The following is a 20750-nucleotide window of genomic DNA, read 5'->3' on the forward strand; positions in this document are numbered from 1 at the left end:
TTTGGATATTTATTGTATTTACTATAGGTAAAGATGATCAAGGCATGGTAGGAATGTCATTGTTTCTGGGAACTTTTTTGTGGCCAAAAGAGTAATTTTCAGTGTGGAGAATTAAATAAGTTTAGATTCTTCCTTAAACCTATCATGTCACTTGTCTTTCTTAATTTTTCATTACTTGATATTATCACTGGAGCATTTATCAAATCCATTTGGGGAGTCATACTTTGCTTAACGATGTACAAAAATAACTATACAAATGTGTTGTTTTTTATTTTTTTACTGTTTACAGCACCCGGTCTTCCTAGGTGGTCTCATGAATGTGTTATTTTTTAAGTCAAGAAACTTAGAAGATGTACAGAAAATAAATTAATAGACCTTTGGACATTCTCAAATTATTTTTCACAGAAAGATGAGGGGTCAGTTCACAAATTAGTAATTTATAACATTTATGTCAATAGAAAATGCTCATTAGACAAGGGAGACAAAGTAGAAAGTTTAACCAGTGCAAGTATATTCTTAACAAGGAAGTTTCAGGAGCACTAGTGGTGGGCATGACACAATAGTGGGTAAGGGTGCTAGTGATGACCGGCAGTACCTTTCAGGTATTTGATGAAAAGCCACTGTAACACTCCAATGGAACAAAGTAACACAGTTAAGATAATATGACTAACAGCTTTGGGAGTGATGTTCAGAACAGGCTTGCTGAGGATAATGCTGGTGGCTGGAAGTTCATTGAACATATTGCAGTAATCTGTTGAGAAGTGGCAAGTGTCTTGATTAAGAAAGATGCCGTGGGGAAAAAAAAAAAAGCAATAGTATGTAAACCAGACTGCATTATATGATGTGAACTATGTGAGCTATTTAATTTCTTCCCTCTATGCACATACATCACACTGGCATTTCTAAATCATATCTGAAGCTCAGGATGTTTTAATATTCAAGGTTTGTTAACATATTCAAAACTATTTAGTGGATATCTGACAGGAACAAAATTTTCTTCAGTCCATGCCTCCCTAGGTCAAGGATTTCTCATAGGAAATCAATTGACTTGTAGACTTAATGTGACTATGGGGGACTGGCTTATTTTGCCTTTTGTCTGAGCATTCATCATTTTAGACCACTGAGACAAGGAAGTGGCAAATCTCGTAAACAACAGGTTGTCAGATGATGTAGTGTTACACCGAAGTTTTAGAATGTGTAATGGCTTTGAGCTGTCGAACTATGATTCAAGTGGGATTTCTGTAAATTTGCTTTAGTTTGTGCTTCTCTAGGTGCATGCTTATGATTAAGGGAAAATAATAAAAAGAAATAAAGATGTAGAAAATTAATAAAATAATTTTTAAAAGTTGCAGTAGCACTATAGAGAGCATGCAGAAAGCAGAGAGCATACAGGAGGCAGTTTAACTTAAGGCATTTGAGAAAGAAAACCTTTGCCAAGTGTGATAGGAAATTTAATCAGTGTATCATGTTTAGGCCCAACTCTCTGCTATCCAAGGTGTTGAAATTAAATGAAGAAACATATAGTCCACGGCATCTCTGAGTTTGAGAAGCCCTTTACTTAGAGCTAGAACTTTGGAGTACAGATATAGGAAAATGTACCTTGTTCAGAAGTTTATCACTCATTTTCTTCTGTAGTAAATTTGTCTTCTTTCTTAGGGTCATTTTGATCATCATTGAGCCTCAAATAATTTAACATCCTTACAGGAAAAGAACCCATTAAATTGATTGGAAAGCATAGAATTGCCCTATGAAAAGTTCTCGTTTGTTTTATTCGCTGTAAAAATGCTTCCTGTTACAATTCGTCAGCTATGTAGTGGGGAATAGTAGGATGTGATGGCTTCCGCTCCTTTTCTCTCTCCTTCTCCACCACAGCCTTGGGCACCGATGTAGCATAGTTGTTTTGTTAGCTTTGCCTCCACAATAATCCTCCTCCCTCTTCTTAAAAGCCTCCATGCCAAAGGACAATGTAGAGCATTCTTTCTTGCAATAGATGCTAATTGTGTGCTTAGTCGGGATCTTGCTGTCATAGCCACAATCACTGTGCCATTGTGCTGGGAGGCTGGGTCACAGCAGTCATTGTGCAGAGTGGTGAATGCTGTTTACTTGTGATGCGCTGCCGCCTGCATCTGTGGCTGAGAACACGCACTCACTGTAATTTGCCTGGCGAATGATCAAACTGGTATAAAATAACATTGTCTGTTAAGCAAGTTAGCAATCACAAAGAACTATTGATCTTTTTTTTTTTTTTCAGTATAGAATTTTTCATGAGAAACTTTTGAGTAATAGATGTTGAAAATGTGAGAACAGCTCCCTAGTTTGTGTTGCATTTTCCCCTCATTTGTCAGTGTGCTTTGGAATCAGGTGGACATATCTAGGAGCTAGGAAGCTGGGTGTGCCAGCTCTGAAAGTCTCCGCTCTGGCTGCTTAACCACAGTTGCATTTCGGATATGTGGTGTGACTGCAGTCAGTTCGGAATGAGGCTTCATGGCAGTGCCCGCTTCATGAAACTTATGAAAATTCTGAAAGTGGAATCATTGTGAATGCTGATGTTTCCTTGTCTAGTTCTTCCACCTACATAAGGAAAAGATTTTTTTTTTTTTAATGTAGTTGTTGTAATGGGGTGGTACTTAAATCTCAAGAATTCTTGCTCAAGTTAAAGGAAATATTTTGCTCTTTTCAGTAACCCTGATTATACTTTACAAGGCTTTTAAAGGTCCCAATTTAGAGCTGATTATTTTCATGACTACCCACATCCATTGTTTTTCCCTACCCCACTGCCCATTTTTAAACATTTTTCATCTGTTTGCTCATTAGCATTGCTCATTAAGTGATTTGGGGAATGTTTCAAATCAGTCCTTTTTATATGTGTTTTTTCAAGTTTTATCAAATTTTCAGCAAATGTAAATGTATTTATTGCTTAAAGTGAAGTTTATCCTAATTTATATTTTTTATTTATTCCCTCTCATCCCGCATTAGTATATATCTAAATGATTGCTTGTTTAGGAAAGTGAATTTTTACAAGCACAGTAATTTGTATCCCTTGAAGGGAGGGTAAGCAATGTTTGGTGTGATGTACTCAAGTTTTTAAAGTTTGGGGTCTTTTTCATGATTCCAAGAACTTAGAAAAAGCAAGGGGTTGGTAATTTTGGAGGAGAGAAATACATTAATTAGGCCAGGTAAAATAATGTAAGAATTAGATCATCTACTATTGCAGGTAAAATTTTTTGGTTTCTTATTTTATAGTAGTAAAGTAATATGTATAATCCTGCCTTTAAATGTTACATAAATATATGTTCAATATGGAAACTTTGGAAAATATATTTTATAAAGAGAAAAAAGTCCAACAGATCACCACCACTTAGTCTCTATGCCTGTCGTCAAAAATGCTGTCATTAAATTTTGGCATACATCCTTCCGTGATTTTGTATCATTTTTCCATAAATCTTGTTTTAGACTCAATGCAATAGTCACTTTAAGTTTCTTTCATAATTTAAGAGTAGGTTTCTATAAAAACTTTTGAACAACATTTTCTGATATTAAATGGGTTGAAAATTAATGTTAGGAAAAAATATAGGACTGTGTATAGATAATATTGAGAACATTTTCCACAATTTCTAAAGATTATAATTTTTTTACACTAGCTTTATATTATTACAAAATACTTAAGTCTTTGCACAGAAATAGAAAATGTAATGTAAAAATTCAAAACAAATTTTTATTGTTTTCAGGCATATTGGCTTTAATCAAGATGAGACTGATTTACTTTTTTTTAATGGATGTATAAATAGGACCCTAATTCACAAATAGCTCCCCTCCTTTTTTTTTTACGCGGTTTCCCCTAGATAAGTGGAAGTCAGTTAAGATGTTCTTATGAAAAGTTGCTTTGTCTTTTCACTTTTTTTTTAACCTCTTCCCTTTCTCCCTCTGACAAATCAGCGTCTGCCTCTGTCACAGCTAACTGCTGCTGTTTGTTTTCTGCTTTTATGACAGCTAGCCGATGGCGGAGTCTCTTCTCTTCAAATGTCTCACTGGCTTTTCCTTATAGTCCTGTTGCAAGACTCAGCCCTTATAGCAATGGCATTAATACTCCCAGCTTCTCTAAAACCTCAAATAAAGCAATACTAACACCTGAAAGAACAGGTAATATTTCAACTCCTTGACTAGCCGCTTGCTTTGTCATTCAGTCACTAAACACAGCTTAAATATCCATCTGTCATTGAAAAACTTGAGGGTAATCTTATCATAATGGGGAGTTTGTGCTGCATACTTTCTTTGGGTACAAAAAAAAGTGAACATTGTTATACTTTAATTAACCTACTGCTTTCAGTTGTGTGTAGTAGGTGGTCTTCCTTAGCAATAATTTATGCATATTGTTGTGTTTCCAAATGCCTAACATGCTTTTAAAATTAAATGCCAAACACAATTCAAGTACTTTTTATTATGATTCGTGAATATAAGCCTATTATATATCTTGTTCTTTTAAATTTTATTTTTCTGGTAGCTTTTTATGTTAGGGTTACATAGAAAAAATAGTCGTGGTAGATTTTTGAGTTGAAGGTCTCACCATTTCCTTACTTGTCTCAGCATCGGTGTAATTCCATTCCTACAGTTTTCTGCCTTCAGGTCCTTTCTTCCTTGGTTCTTATTTCAGGCCATTGATTTTTCACTTTCATGAGTTATTACAAGTCTCATGTGATATTCTGCTCTCAATTAGGAAGGTTTTGTATATGCTTTGGTGTGTGTATGTGTGCCTTTTATATGTGATATTCATATTTGTAGCACTATTTGTACCTGTTTAAAAAATGGACCACATTAAAATTCAATTTTAAAATATGTAATAATTACTACCAGAGATAGGCATATCTGATTATTAATCGAAAGTGAACATGTATTCTGCACAGTGCCTTTAGATGTATGCTTATGTAGTGAAATGCCGATTTTAACATTAATAATTTTTTTCTTAGTGTGAAAAAAGATCTGTTAACAGTTTTTTTAGTATATAGCACAGATTTTTTTTAATTGTGAAAACTGAATTTGAAAAAAAAGAAAATGGTATTGTATATACGAATTATGAACACGTGCAGATGTGTATTTCATGACAGTAGGACAAAAATTTGTATCGTGAAAACTGGACAAAAATTGTCGATAACATGAATTATAAAGCATAAATAGATATTAGTTCTTTAGACCAAACAATAAATGTATTTCCTTTGTTTTTTAGGGTACACCTCGAGGGGCTCCCCTCTCAGCCCCCAGTCATCTATAGACAGTGAGCTGAGCACTTCAGAATTGGAGGATGATTCTATCTCCATGGGCTATAAGTTACAGGACCTCACAGATGTGCAGATCATGGCTCGTCTGCAAGAAGAAAGTATGTTCTTTTTAAACTGGAAAACTTTTTAAATTAGAAGCTTCTCCTTGAAATGTGAGGGTGTGGAGAGTCGTCAGGTATTTCTTCTCAAGTGGTGGGCAGACGATTAGATTCTCTCATACTGGCCTACCTCGCAGATGGAGCAGTTAAATGCTTCTCACACTGTCATGGGCGTCGGCAAGGTGTTTGGACTTACTCTGATCAAAACACATTGGTGTTAAGACATTACTGGTATAGCCACCGTGGCAAACAGTTTGTCAGTGTCTTAACTAAACATGCCCTTTTCATAAAGTCCAGTAAGTTTCACTCTTGGGCATTTATCTCAATGCAATGGAAATTTATGTTTATATAAAACCTGTACATGAATGTTCACAGTAGCTTTATTTGTAATAGCCAGAAACTAGAATGAACTCAGATGTCCTTCAGTAGGAGAAACAGTGGTTCCTCCATATCATGGAGCACTACTCAGTGATAAAAAGGAACAAGCTGTGGATGAATGTGGCATCTTGGGTGATCTCCTGGGAATTATGCTGAGTTGAAAAAAGATGATCCCAAGAGCTTCTACACTGTACAATTCCATTTATATAACATTTTGGAACGACAGAATTTTAGAGACGGAGGACAGTTTAGTAGTAGTGGCTACAGGTTAGGGATAGGGTGTGGGATCTCGGGAGGGAGGTGGATATTGTTACAAAAGGGGAGCAGTGTGTGTTTTATTTTTGTAGGTTTTTGGAACTGTGCAGTATTTTGACACTGGTGGCAGATATTTGATCCTACAGGTGATAAACCTGTGTAAAACTTAATACTAACACATACACACACACATGAGTAAAACTGGGAAAATCCAAATAAAATGGGTTTGTATCATTGCCAGTGTCCTGGTCGTCATGTTGTTCTATAATTTTGTAAAACGTATCCATTGGGGGAAATTGGGCATAGTGCACAGAGGACCTTTTTGTATGGTGTCATACAACTGCATGTGAGTGTATAATTATCTTAATAAAATTCAATTAAAATGCATCGATATACTTCTCAAGGTAAATAATTATGGAAGACAAGGTTATTGGAAATGGGACAGTTTACCACTGGCTCTGCAGTAAAGTTACAACAAATAACATGGGAGTGAACTACTTCAAGGATATTAATGGCATCAAAAGGCACAAGATGTAAATCACAGAACTGAGCTAAGCTTGTTTTGGAGTTATCTTTTCAGGCCAACATAAGCTGAAACAGCCAAGTTTCATTTAAGCATAACAATTTCCTGCTTTCAGAATTAGTCAAGGCTACTATGAGAAACTTAATAATGCTTATACAGAACTTAGGATACATTTGGGGGAAAAGTAGTCATATTATGTCATTATTTAGTAACAGTAGACTAACAGTAACTCTTTCTAAATCTGTATGGCTAAAAGATTGGATGTCAGTTTTCAAAAGTTAAATAGTCAGGGATAGACTTTTAAAACTGTGGTATTAGTAGTGAGATGAATAACTAGAAACTTCCAATTTTACTGTTTTTGATGGTTGTCATTTAAGATGACCCAAAACTAGTGCAGCATTGAAATGTCAGTATGCTATGAAAAAGATAATATTAGGAACAAAAAGAACAAAAGAGAGGTGACCCCATTAGAAGATACACCGCAGGCTTTGAGCTTTCCTTTGACTGAGAGTGGGGTGAGAGTCAGGAGGGGTTCCTGCTGGGGCAGAGATTGGATTATTTTAATTGTTTAGCTCATAGCAAACTGTTTATAATGATGATGAATAGTTTTTCCTAAGTAGCCTTTCTAAGTAACTCTCCAGAGTTCAGAAGGGATCATTTGGGGAAATTGACAGACATTGGTTGGTGGTGAACTGTAGCAGTACTATATTTAATCTTCACTGCAATTGGGGCAATCTTTTTGCAAAACAATAGTCTAATTTTAGACATCTACTTAGTAGATAAATGTATCTATTTTCTTGGAATTTAATAAACTAAGAACATAATGGGTCTCCATTTGAATCATTGGGCACAAATTTTTGTCTAATATTTAATAAATTGGAACTTTTCACTAGTTTGAGAAGTCTCATAATATGACTACTTGTTATTTTATAGGTCTCAGGCAAGATTACGCTTCCACTTCAGCATCTGTGTCAAGACATAGTTCCAGTGTGTCATTGAGTTCAGGAAAAAAGGGGACATGTAGTGATCAAGAATATGATCGATTCAGTCTGGAGGATGAGGAAGAATTTGATCATTTGCCACCACCTCAGCCTCGTCTTCCAAGATGCTCACCTTTCCAAAGAGGAATTCCCCATTCACAGACTTTCTCCAGCATTCGGGAGTGTAGGAGGAGCCCCAGTTCCCAGTATTTCCCTTCAAATAATTACCAGCAGCAACAGTATTATTCACCTCAAGCCCAGACTCCAGATCAGCAACCAAATAGGACCAGTGGAGGTAAGTTAGGATGCCCTTTTGGTATTTGATCTTTCATAGGTACTCAATGTCATATGTGCTTTAAGGTCTGTGCAAATAATTGGTAAATGTTTCCCAGATTTATTAAGTACATCCTCAAGACCTTGTCAATTTGGTTTAAATTTAAATCTGTAAATGACCAACTTCTGATAATGTGACCTTGATTTATTGACGTATAGCTTCGAGAAAACCACTGTGAAGTAGCTGGCTCAGAATGTGTCATAAATGTGGAACACCTTTATGTTGTTCTGGTTTAGCCGTAGGATGGGCAGGGTTGTGAATTTGTAGTGGAGCTCCACGCAGCCCAAGGCACTTTGCTGCATCTTTCCGCACCTTTCTCCCAACCTTCCATCTTTTACTGCCTGTTCTTGGCACAGAATGATGGATGGACAGTGATGCCTGGAGAGGATGCTGCTTGTTACATCCAGGTTTAGGCGGAATTAGGATGTGTCTTTCCCTCTGATTCCCGATGTCTAGAATTAAGACCTGGGTAGCAGTAAGGCAATGGCAGCTGATATTTGGGGTGTTAATGGACGGTTTATCTGCCATAATGTCAACATGGGTTGGAATATGTGTTATTCTCTTTGTGTTTTTTTTTTCCTATCTTCGTCTTCATTATTTATCTTCCTTCTCCACTCCCAGGAGTTATACTCTTTGACTCCCAACAAACTATAGGGAGAAGTCATGTAATATTCTAAGCCCAATATGTTTTTGTACTAATGATCAGTCACACACAAATCCGTGTAATGTAGAGAAACAAACCGTATTTACACAGGTTTTTTTCTCAGCTGGAGACAGAAGTGCTCAAGCAGGTTATTTTATAATATTGCAAAACCAAATTATATTTGTCATCATGTTACCATGTTTTTAGTTTTTACCTTTTCTTCCTCTGTACTTGTCTCATTCATGCTAATTGAGAGGTCATTTGGAAATTCTAAAAATTTTAGTCACAATTTCTCTTACCTTCGGAGTTCAAATTTAAAAGAAAACCTTGGCAGCCAAAGAATGTCACAGTGACTAATTAAAGCTCATAATATCAGAAAGACAGTGTATTCCCTGTGCTTAATGAAAGTCATAGCTTTATTTTACAGTGAAGGGAAAGGGCACGTAGACTTGTTTCTTAAGAGTTTTTTTTGTCAAGTGTCTTAGAACATCATATTCTAGTTGTCAGACAGATGCCAGGTCTGCACCTTGATTGGTATTGTCGACGGGATGATTGTCTTACCTTAGGAAAGTGGTTTTAACTTACATTAAGCACCATTATGAAAAGGGTTAGATTTCCCTGTACCTGGGAAAACGGAGAAGATCATAGCTTAGTGTCCAACTGTGGTGGTTTTATTGTTCCTAAAATGTCTGAGCTCCTACAAAGGAAGATGGAATACAATAGCAGTTTTCTGAATTAGACTTTGACAAATTAACCTAGTGGTTGAGAGAGCAGGCTCTGACATCCAACAGACCCCGAGTTCTAGTCCTGTCCTACCCTCATACCTTTCACAGGTTTCTCGTGGCTCCAACCATTGATTTTCTTGACTATAAATTGTGAACAAAATATCTTTCTTAGAAAATGTAGGCATAATTTTACATCATACCATCTGGTACATATTCTTCCAACCTAAGGGAAAAATGAGATGATGACCATGATGACCATGCCAGGAGTAAAAGTGCTGAAGAAAGTGAATAAATGTCTCTCTCCTCCGCCATCCCCTTAAAAGAAAAAAAGCAAAAAACTTATTAACAAAACTCAGGTAACAGAGCCTTCATTTGTTACCATGGAATGTTATTTGAACAAAATTATGAAATAAAAATGGTAACTTTGAAACTAAGCTATCAAATATTTTTCTAAATTACTAAAATAATAGGAGGAAATAATTGTTAAATCATTGATGCATTTAAAAATAATTAAAAACAAACCAGAAATGCATTATTTATATTTATTGCCTCCATAGGTCCTATACTGTCTAGGTTCAGAAGAGATGGTTTTTAAAAGTTCTTGGGATTTCTAGGGGTCGTAGAATTAAAAGAATCATGTTTGGAGGAGTTCGCCAGATGACTAAATCTTGCAGGATTCTTTCTAAGTAATTTTAGGGCGTGGCAGAAGTTATTGGTGGCATGCATCATCAGCGTCAGCCCGAGGACCCCTCAAACCCTGTCTAGACTGGAGGTCTGAATCTAACTGTTGGTGGTGACCAGGGATCTCCTGATTCCCTTGGACTCTTTAGTCTTTGTTCCAGGGACTTTGATGCTGCTTTCATATGAGAAAACTCCTCGAAATCTTTCCTTGGGTTGTTCCTCCAGTTCCCTGCTACATTCCAGTCCTTGAGCAAAAATTTCTGATTTCTTTGTGAGGATAGAAATAGAACATTATTTTTGATTCCTTGAATGTTTAAAGTAGATTTGGCCATTGAAATATTCCAAATTGTTTGACAGGATAGGGTACCTCATTTCCAGATGGTCCCCGACACCGCCTGCAGACCGCAGCTTAGCTCCCAGAGAAGAGTTCTAAATATTTACACTTGCAAACCTTTATTTTTAAGGGCACATTGCAGATTTAAAGCTCTGTGAAACTCGATGCTTAAGTAGGAGTAAAGATAGGTTTTTAAAGATGGATACATCTGGATTAACAGAGATTAGAGACGTAACAACCAAGTCTAATGTGTGCACCTTGATTGGAGTGTGATTTAGTGGTTTAGGGGGAAAATATGAAAGACATTCTTGAGATGTCTGGAAAATTTTGTGTATGGATTATTAAAAGCTGTTGTTAATTTACTTGCATATCAGGACAATATTGTGATTCTGTAGTATTTTTTTATTCTTAGGAGATTCCTAAGATTTCAAAGTGTCCGAGAACCTTCAGGTTTTAAATTTAAAAGAAAACAGCAGGAATGATAGTGACTAATTTATTAAAGCTCATAATATCAGGAAGACAGTGTATTCCCTGTGCTTAATGAAAGTCATAGCCTCATATTAAAGTTGAGGGAGACGGCATTTAGGGTTAAAGTGTCGAGGTCTGTGGCTTTTATGTCACTTAACAGCAAACAAATGTACATATACATATGGAAATGAATATGGCAAAATGAAAACTAGTATACCTAGGTGGAATACATACAGATGTTTATGATACTACTTTACAGCACTTCTATATATATGAACATTTTTGTAGTAAATGGGAAAATTTTAAGAATAAACTCAATTCATTTTCTAAATAACATAATTATTTTTCCTTGCCTCCCTGCTGCTTAAATAGATACAGTCTAAGAAATTTAGTCTTGTATTGATAGAGGCTCACTTTTTAATGCCAGTCATTGTGATATTCGAAGGATCCAGTTGTTGTTAAGAGTAGGCCTCACTCAAGGAACTCATAAGGAAAATAGTCAAGAAATCTAATAGTCACTGGCAGTATTTGAGCACATTGAGTAAGGAAATGTGTAGGTGGTCGATCCCTCAGCTAGGTGGTATACAGAAAACCTCTAAGGAGTGGTTAGTTGTGCTAATTCTTAAAGAATTAGTAAAAAATTAGATAGATGGATATAATACTCTTTCTGGTCTTATTCTTCACAATTTCTTAAACTTTCTCATGCTTATCATATAAGTATACTTACTATACTTGTTTAATTTTCTGTCTTTTCCCTAGGCCACCCCAAGGAGGCTAAAGTTGCTGGACAGGGCACAGCAAGTGGGCGCAAGCAGAGTAGAATGAGCAGTATGTGAACAGGAAAAAAAAAAGATGAGCTTAGTTTTGCCCTTGAGCACATTTTTGGATTGTTATTTACATATATCATTTGTTTTCTGATTTAGCTTGAAAGAAAATGACCATGAACGTGAGTGACCTGATTAGTGTTTTAGGGTATATTATTAATAAAGATAAAAATATCTAATAGAGTTAGGGGTATGTGAAAAATGTGCGATGTTACAATGTTTTGTGGTTCTCCAAAGTTCAATGCAATCTTTTCAAAATGTTATTCTTTAATATTAATTTCTCTAGTTTGGGAGAAACTAAACTAAATGTTAAATTTAGTTTTCTTCCTTAGGATCAGTAATGGAAACATAGATTGAGAAATACTGGTCAAAGCTATAAACTCAGTGACAGTCGGGGACTGTATCTAATACACTCTGGTAGCCCTAACATCTTCTAGAGCACCTGGCATGTAGTAAATACACAATATTTGTTCCCTTACTTATTCATTTCACAACGTAGGGAAGGGTGTCCAGGTGGGGGACAAGCATGCTCACAGGCACGAGAGCGTGGAGTACTTGGGAACCTCATTTGTCCACTGTGAGTGGCTGAGAGGCAGGGGTAGCAAGAGATGAGGCTGGAGAAGTATGTATGTAGAGCTGATGATACCTTGAAGAGTCTCACCTAGGCCATGCCCAGAGTTGGGCTTTCAGGTGAAGGTGAGGAGGAGTAATGGGAGGGTTTTAAGGTGGTGACTAGATGTGTGTTTGTGCTCCGAGCAGTGGAACCGGCTCTATGGAAGATAGATTGGAGGAACAAGACAAGGCACATGGAGACCAGTTAAGAGGATTTAGTGAAAATGTGATGAATAATGAGGTCTGAACTAGGGGTTAGTGGAAGATTCATTAAATATTTGAGACAAAATTATGAGGACTCGGAGTCAAGCGTGTAGAAGAGAGACGAACCTTAGGAAAGTCTCCAGATTTCTGGATTAGGTGACTTGCTGGTTAGAGCTACAGTCAGATCTAAATAATGTAAAAGGAGCTGTGTGTGAAGGGCAGAAAGAAATGAATTCGGTTTTGTACTTGAATGGGTTTTTGCTTAGTGTCAGATACATCCTTTGTGTCCTGATCTTGAGTGACCTGATATACCTTAGGTTTTTGTTTTGTTTTTTTTTTTGTGGAGGGTGGGAGTGTCTGTTAATAAAAAGAAAATTATATAGTTGCAGTCTTGTGGCTCATTTTACTTTTCAGCAACGCTGAGCTGTGTGTGACTCTCTGCTGCCCCTTAGTGGCAGAAAATGTACCTAGCAAGGAGAAAGAAACGGAAGCATTTTCTTCAAGTCTCCAAAGGTTTGGTGGCATATACTCATGATAGTTAAAACGTTTTGGGAAGTTAATGTGGTACTGTCGATGTGATTACTGAATATCTCAAAACATCTTATAATTTAATTTTAATAATTTCCACCTTGATATGTTAGCAAAAGAGTCAGTGTTGGTTTTGACTCTTCTAGGTTTTTTATTAGCATGTAACAATTTCTAGTGTTTTTTAGAAAAACTAAATAGCTGTAAGATCATTTTCTAATCTCACTGTAATACAGTTTTATCTACTTATCGTATAGGAACAAATAGCTAATGATTAGACTATCCCTCGTGTTTTAAGTCTGGAGATATTGAGTGTTTTCCTATACAGGAGTTTAATTCCATTAGTTTGTTATAATTCATAATGCACAGAATAATTCTTGTTATTGAGCAAAATACAACTGATATTTATATTTACTTTTGAAAGCTAGTGTTTTAATATGCATGAAATTTGTGATTTTTAACTCAGTTAAATTTTCTCTTCTAGACAAGCTCCGAAGAAGTATGCCTAATCTAGCTCGGATGCCAAGTACAACTGCTGTTAGTAGCAACGTTAGTTCTCCAGTAACCGTGCGAAATAGTCAGAGTTTTGACTCAAGCTTACATGGAGCTGGAAATGGAATGTCAAGAGTACAATCTTGTAGTAAGTATACAATTTTTATTTTGTAATTTTTAATTAGTTGTAACATCATTAGGAAAATATCTTACTATTCTATTTTTTTCCTTGAGAACACTACAAAATGCTTTTCTCCTTGTGACTTTTTTTTGTAATTCATCATTATAATTGAGCAATATTTTTACCAGTGCCTATTACCAATTAATAATTAGTAAATTATATGTAATCCTTTGTATCCAAGGATAGCACTAAATAGTGATTAATTTGTCCACTCATCATACAAAATAATCTGTTTTCTTTGTAGATCTACCTCTTTCTGTCTAACTGATACCTTTTCTCTGAAGAAAGCACACTACCTGTTACTTTGGTGGTGTTTTTCACCAAAGTTTTTTCCCCTACAAAATGAAGTTTGATTATAGCTAAAGTAGTATTTATCTACTCCATTTGAGCTCACCACAAATGAGCACGAGCAGGGCCGTGAGCGTCACTCCGGTGTTTCGCGTTTTCCCTTTGTTGGGAATTGTTTTTTCCATGTCCAGCGCCCCCCTCCCCCATTCCTTTTAATGCTGCCTATACAGATAGCTGGAGTTAAGTCCGAGGCTGACCCCTGGGATGCAAACTCAAGGTCACAGTCCCAGGATTGATAAGCCCAAACCTGGGAGGCCTGAGTGTGTTCAGAGCCAACCAGACGTCTAATCTGCACCCAGAGTGGTTTGTGGCCTTTCTCCCTTGACAGATCCAATTTTGGGACTCAAGTGGTATTTCCCCAACATGTGATAGTCCTTCATTTCTTTATGTCATAGTTCCCAAAGACAAAATGATAACCTTTACTCTGCATGAGGAAGTATGCTGACTGGTTCATATTCATTTCTCATTTAGTTCTGCCAACAACTCCACGAGGTAGTTGTTCCCATTTCACAGGTGAGGAAAGTTTTAGACGGGTAGGTAACAGTTTGTCCAAGGTGACGCAGGCAAAGGAACAGAGATGGAAAGAGTTCAGATTAACTACTGTGATATTCTGATGCCCTCATGCTGTTCTTCTCACCCCTTCTTCAACCAGTTTACTCTTACTATCTTTATAATGCAGCCCAAATACCACTCACTTTGAAAAGATTCCATTGATGACCCCAATAGACTCCCCCATGTGCCCACAAAACATATCTAGTATGGATTAGGTTTTCAGGGCTCACCTCTGTTACTCAGTTACTTCACTGTCACTATGCTTATCTTTCACTCTAGATTACGAGCTCCCTCTCGAATCGGACCATAGTTTACCTGACTTTATGTCCCCAGAACCTTGTATGCTGCCTGGCCCATACTGAGCTCTTAGTAAATGTTTGAATGAATGAATAAAAAAAATGGTATAGTATTGTATTTTAGGGCTTAACCTGTTAATATCTGTATTAATGACTTGTGTAAAAATAACAGATGACAGTCTATGAAATTTGCCGATGGGGGAAACCGAGAGGACTGCTAACACATTTTACGTCAGGAGGTTAGGACAATGGGCCAAATAGATCATGATGGAATCTAAGATAAATAGTTCTATACTTGAGCACGGAAGTCAACAGTATAAGCATAGAATGGGAAAATGATTTTGACAGTAGTGAATATGGTAATAATTAAGAATTTTGTTAACTCTAACTCAGTGTGGGTTAATAGCATGATTCGAGTGCCCAAAACATGTATTTAACTTAAACGGAATAGAATATACAGTACAAAGAATGGCTAGTTTTGATGGAAATAATCAAAAAATGAGAACACGTCTGAAGGATATAGGGAATAACTTGAAGAAGCTCCCACTGACCAAACCTGGAACAGTTCGAGCCATTGAGTAATAAGTATATTGAAGGATTATAATCCATAGTTTACAATAAATAACCATGGGTCCATATTTCATTGAATAGAGAATTGGGGAAATTCTTTTTTACAGAACTCCAATTAATAAATGTAAAAGAAATGAAGAAAATGGAAATAATGAGAGGGAAAAAAACCTGAGAAGGGTGTTAATGTGTGGTAGAAGGTCAGCATAAACTTGATTCATACCTTAGGATTCTGCTCTCATTTACTTTTATTCTTAAGCATTCTAAGCAAATATTCTTTATACATTCTAAAACTATATGATGAAGATTTCTAGTTCTGGACCATTTTACTTTCAGGAAAGAACAAAGGTAGGATAGAGGAAGATGGAAAGGCAGCATCACAGAGAAAGAACATTGGATTTGTAGTGTTCAGTGCTTGAGTTTGGATCTTAATCATAAGCTTTTGGGCAAGTTATATATCCTTTCTGATTGTTTTCTTGTTTGTGAAATTAGGATTATGTCTATTTTAACTAGTTTTTTTTTTTAATAATTTTTTTTTACTTATCTATTACAATTGGCATATAATAGTTTCAGGGCACATTCAGGGGGCATGAGCGAGCCTTCTGAGGTGCTGGTAATGTTTGATATCTTGATATGGATAGTGATTACGTGAGTGTGTTCGCTTTGAAATTTCATTGTACTCTAGACTTAACACTTATGCACTTGATATTGTTTCATAAGAAATTGGGACAAATTCAAATATTGTTTATAATTACTTTGAGCAGTTTTAGGTTTACAGAAGAATTGAGCAAGAAGTAGAGTTCCCACATATTCCCACATCCCACCCCCCGCCACGCCTGCCAATTTTCTGTTAACATCTTGCGCTAGTGTGGTACGTTTGTTAGAAATGAGAAGCCAATGTACCGAAACATTCATGGTTAAAAGCTACTAAATTAATTGTAGAATTGGTTAGAAAGGATCTTAGAGGTGATGTGTCAGCCCCAACACAGAATTTCTGTTTCCCAAAAACTTGATGGGGAGAACTACAGCAGAATCTTACATAGGCCTTATTTTTCATTGAATTTTTTGATGACTTTGCCTGTACATCAGCATTCTTAGATATAGATTTCACCTACTATATACTTGAGCAAAACTAATTTTTAAGAGTTTCAAGAGATACTATAACTATAGACATTTTGTTTTTCTCCCCTCCTGTTTTTATTTCAGAAATATATATATTCTGTGCTTAAGTTTATAATCAGCTAAACTATTTTAGAAAACAATATGTTCCTATTTAACTGAATGGTAAGTACTGGGCAGAGTTGTGTCCATAAGTTTCTGTTAAATTTATGATTGAATTTTTTCCCTTGGAGGATTGGAAACATTTAAAAATTTCTGCTGAACAGTTTTTTTGTTTTTTTAATGGGAAATGGTACACACTGTTGGGCCAGTACATTGATGTAGTTTTTAAGGGTTCTTACCCAGAGAGGTCCCTTCATTTTATAGATTTTACTATCATAATCAAGGTAATAATGGCTAGTGCTTGCTGAGTGGTTACTACATGCCAAGTGCCATTGTAAGGCTTCATGCGGATTAACTCAATCTTCCCACCAACCCCATGGGATAGGTAAATGTCATGATGAAAACTAAGCTGTTTGTACCTACCAGTGTCACTTCTGTCTTCCTTTCTATAATCACAGCTAAATTTTCCCTTGTTTTATTTTCATGAAATCATCCCCAAAGCAACCATCAAGAAATCCTAATGTCTTCTAAGCAGGAAAGAAACTGTCCTGTGAAAACTCAAATTTGTTAAAGGAGGTCGTTCTGAGAATAGAATATAGTTAGGCACTCAAAAATGTTGTCGATTAACAGAATAGAAGACCCTCTTGTCAAGAATTATAATTTTCCAGTCCTAAATGCTGTCTGGAACTTACATTTCATTTTTATATATATTTATAAGCTCGTACACCATATAGACTGTTGACTTTAACACACACTTTCTGAGTTGTATAGTAGTAGAGGTTTTCTCTCACTTGCATGTTTTCTTTTCTAGTTCCATCACCAGGACAGCTTCAACACAGAATCCACAGCGTGGGACATTTCCCAGTGTCTGTCCGACAGCCTCTTAAAGCTACAGCCTATGTGAGTCCCACCGTTCAAGGTAGCAGCAACATGCCTTTATCCAACGGCTTACAGTTATATTCCAATACTGGAATCCCCACACCAAACAAAGCTACAGCTTCTGGGATGATGGGCCGTAGTGCACTTCCAAGACCTTCTTTGGCAATAAATGGGAGTAACCTGCCTCGAAGCAAAATTGCACAACCCGTTAGAAGGTAAGAATCTTTGGTCCTTGGTCTAACTTCATTTGCAGTTGGAAATTAGAAACTGCTCCCAGCACCATCTTGCCTTTTCTCACCCTAGTAGGTCATGCTACTCTGGCCTGACTTGCGCTCTCCTCTTTCTAAAAAGGTGATGGGGTGGGTCGTCCTGTGTGGTCAGGTCCCCTCCTCCCTCATCAGTTGATTCTTGGTTCAGTTTGCTTTTGTTTACCAGGTAAGCTCCATCTCCAGAGCTCTTGCATTTCCTTCCCCCAGGGCGTTTGCATGGCCTGTTTCCCTCCTTCTCCAGGGCTTTGCTCAGGTGACACCTTTGTTCAAAACTGCAGCTCCTGCAAGAGTTGTAAGGCCTCCTTCCCCTTCTCTGTTTTCCCCGCTTAGCATTTGTCACCATTTGCTGGACTATACAGTCTACTTATTTGTTCATGGTCTGACTCTCCTCACAAGAATGCAGGTTTCCTGAGTGGGGGTGGGGGCGATGGCAGTTGGCCTTCGGTTCACTGCTCTCTATCCCTGATGCCAAGGCCAAGCCCAGCACAGAGTAGGAGTGCAAATGTTTTTTGAATCAATTTTTTTGTTTTTATCAAAGGGAGCAAAATGTAGGTACATGTGCGCACACACACTTTTCCTTTACACTCATGGTTTAAAAAGCATCTTAGTGATATTTAGCTTATGTTGTTTTAAGTTCAGTATGATCTAGGTAGCATTTTCCCCTCAAATTCTAGATTACTTGCATAACACAATTTAGATGAACTCATGGTTATGAGGTACCCTTCTTGAACCTGGATATCCTGGAGTGTTTTAAAAAAATCTATAAAAGTGGGCTGAGCTTGGAGGATGAGACAATAGAGGCAGTAAATATGGACAGCTCGTACAGGAAGTGAAGATATGGAGGAGGAGAGGGAGCGAACCGTAGTAAAGTTTGAAAGGGATATGGGAACAAGTAATTTTTTTATATTTATGCTTTGGTATGTATAAATCTCTTTGCTTTTTATTTTCTGATTAGAAGTAATAGGTGCTCAGATCAAAAATTCGGAAACTATGGAAAGATAAAGGCTGACCTATGATCCTACTACTAATACAGAAATAATTTTGGTGCATATTTGTTTAATAAATTCTGGCTTATCCTCCCCTAGTAAATGCACAGCTGTGTTATGTTTACATCTGAGTAGGGTACGTGTCTCCAGACTAACCTCCTGGAAAGATTGCCACTGCTAGACTACGTGAGAGGATCCATTCTCCCAAATGTAGGCAAACAGTGGGAATTACTCTTTATAAACTCTTTGCCAATCCATTAGGCAAATCTTTGATTATTTGTAAAGTTGAAAAGTTCTTCATGTTAATTTGCTATTTGTAGTCAGTGAAGTAACCACTTGTTTTTAGGCTACTTTTCTATTGAGTTTATCTTGTTCTTTCTGATTTAAAAATATTCTTTATGCATTAAGGATATTGATCATTTTTCACTTATGTTGCTAATCTTGTGCACATAACAATGTGCATGGTACTGCAGAGAACTGGGTTGCCAGCAGATGAGCATGTTGCACAACTCCAGAAGTGTGAAACACAAAGTACACCTGGGAAAGTGCCAACAGGTTGTCATTACCAGAGTGGAGGAGCACATACAGGAGAGCAGTAAGTGATGTGACTCATGGGGTTATTAACAATCTGGTTCCTTTTTTCTTACCTTTATAGTTTCCTTCAGCCTCCAAAGCCACTGTCTTCACTCAGCACTCTGAGAGACGGAAATTGGAGAGATGGTTGCTACTGATGTGGTTTTATATACCCTTGAAGAATGGGAAAGAAATGGAAATGAGGGTCGTGTTACCCAGCTGGCTGGGTAACAGTGGATGTCGGCATAGTCTTTCCCCACTTTGCATTTTAACCTACTTACTGCATTGTTTTTCAATGGACCAATCTCCAGAGACTAATTATTGCACTTAAATATTTGCCTGAGATACTGCACCATTCTCAAATCCATGGTTGCAGTATTGTGACACTTAGATCTAGGAAGTTTTTGTAGAACTGCTATGTACCTGAACACTTTTTTGAGAATTGAGATGTATCAATAATGCTTTCTTTGCCATATGAATTTTTTAAAGTAACTTGTTCAATTTACTTATGTGTTCTAAACATCTTCTCATGTTCTGTATTTTAATACATTGCATATTTGCAACTGTGTTCTATAATGTATGCTTTGAAATTTACTTTTTATAGTTTACAGGAATTTTATTTTTTGTGCCTATTTCTTTTTACACCTATGTGAGCCACTATGGAACAACTTAAATTTTGTGCCATAAAAATATTTTTGTGGTAAGGTACTATTTTTTTAGCTCTAGGGATATATCAGCAAAAATCCACCATACAATTTGAGAGACATAATTTTATGTTGAATGAGCACAATGTAATCTGAAGCATTGCAAGGAGATAGCCAGACAGCAAGTTAAATGGTGTCTTTTTCATTGTTAATTTATTGTCATACATGGGTTTCATATTTATAATGGCATCACAAGCTCATTGCACTTAATACCTGCAATGTTTGCTACTGTACCACAATTGATTTTCAATAACTTTATTACAGAAGATGAAACTGTAATGTTTTATTAACAATGCTTCTGGAAATGAATGCATTTTAAAGCAAATAAATCTTTTTGATAGACCTTTTACAAAATCCATTTGCACTAATGAATGCTTTTCTTATGGTATATGACTTAATATTTGTTACTGTGTGTACACTGCTGTTTTGGAATGTTCAGAAATAAAGACTATTTCAGCAATATCAGGTCACGCATGAATGTGCAGCATAAACCTTATGAACACCGTAGATATATTTCACTGTAATGTTGCTATGCTCTTGTATAGGGCATTTATATCTAAAGCAGGTAGATGCAATATCTACATTTATAAAAATTATTTCTTTCTCTAAAATACTTATGAAGTTTAGTTTTAGTCCCATTTAGAAGGGCTATTAGAACTCAAGTAGCCTGTTACCCAGAAACACATTTATTATGGATGAACACATTAGATTTTAGTATTTTATGAGGATTGGACTTGAAATACTTAGTATCAGCAAGTGATCATTCCATATTATATTTGACAGATATTAGTAAACTTTTCACCTAAAGGTACTAATATAGAAAGG

General features: G+C 36.5%; 1 protein-coding gene across 3 annotated transcripts in view; it reads left to right on the forward strand.

Annotated features, from left to right (window-relative positions):
• Positions 1 to 20390, forward strand: part of SLAIN1 (SLAIN motif family member 1) — a 53165-nt gene extending 32775 nt beyond the window's left edge. For 2 of the 3 annotated variants that reach the window (XM_039886928.1, XM_039886930.1), the window contains exons 3-8: positions 3991 to 4140; positions 5222 to 5371; positions 7461 to 7802; positions 13342 to 13497; positions 17326 to 17608; positions 19304 to 20390. In XM_039886928.1, coding sequence (XP_039742862.1) covers positions 3991 to 4140; positions 5222 to 5371; positions 7461 to 7802; positions 13342 to 13497; positions 17326 to 17608; positions 19304 to 19379 — 1157 coding nt within the window. In that variant the 3' untranslated portion in view covers positions 19380 to 20390. The remainder of the gene's footprint in view (positions 1 to 3990; positions 4141 to 5221; positions 5372 to 7460; positions 7803 to 13341; positions 13498 to 17325; positions 17609 to 19303) is intronic. The other variant, XM_039886929.1, reaches the window with a different exon arrangement.
• Positions 20391 to 20750: the final 360 nt, after the last annotated feature.

This window comes from Pteropus medius, unplaced genomic scaffold, assembly GCF_902729225.1.
Source record: "Pteropus medius unplaced genomic scaffold, Ma_sr-lr_union100, whole genome shotgun sequence".
Taxonomy (NCBI): Eukaryota; Metazoa; Chordata; class Mammalia; order Chiroptera; family Pteropodidae; genus Pteropus; species Pteropus medius.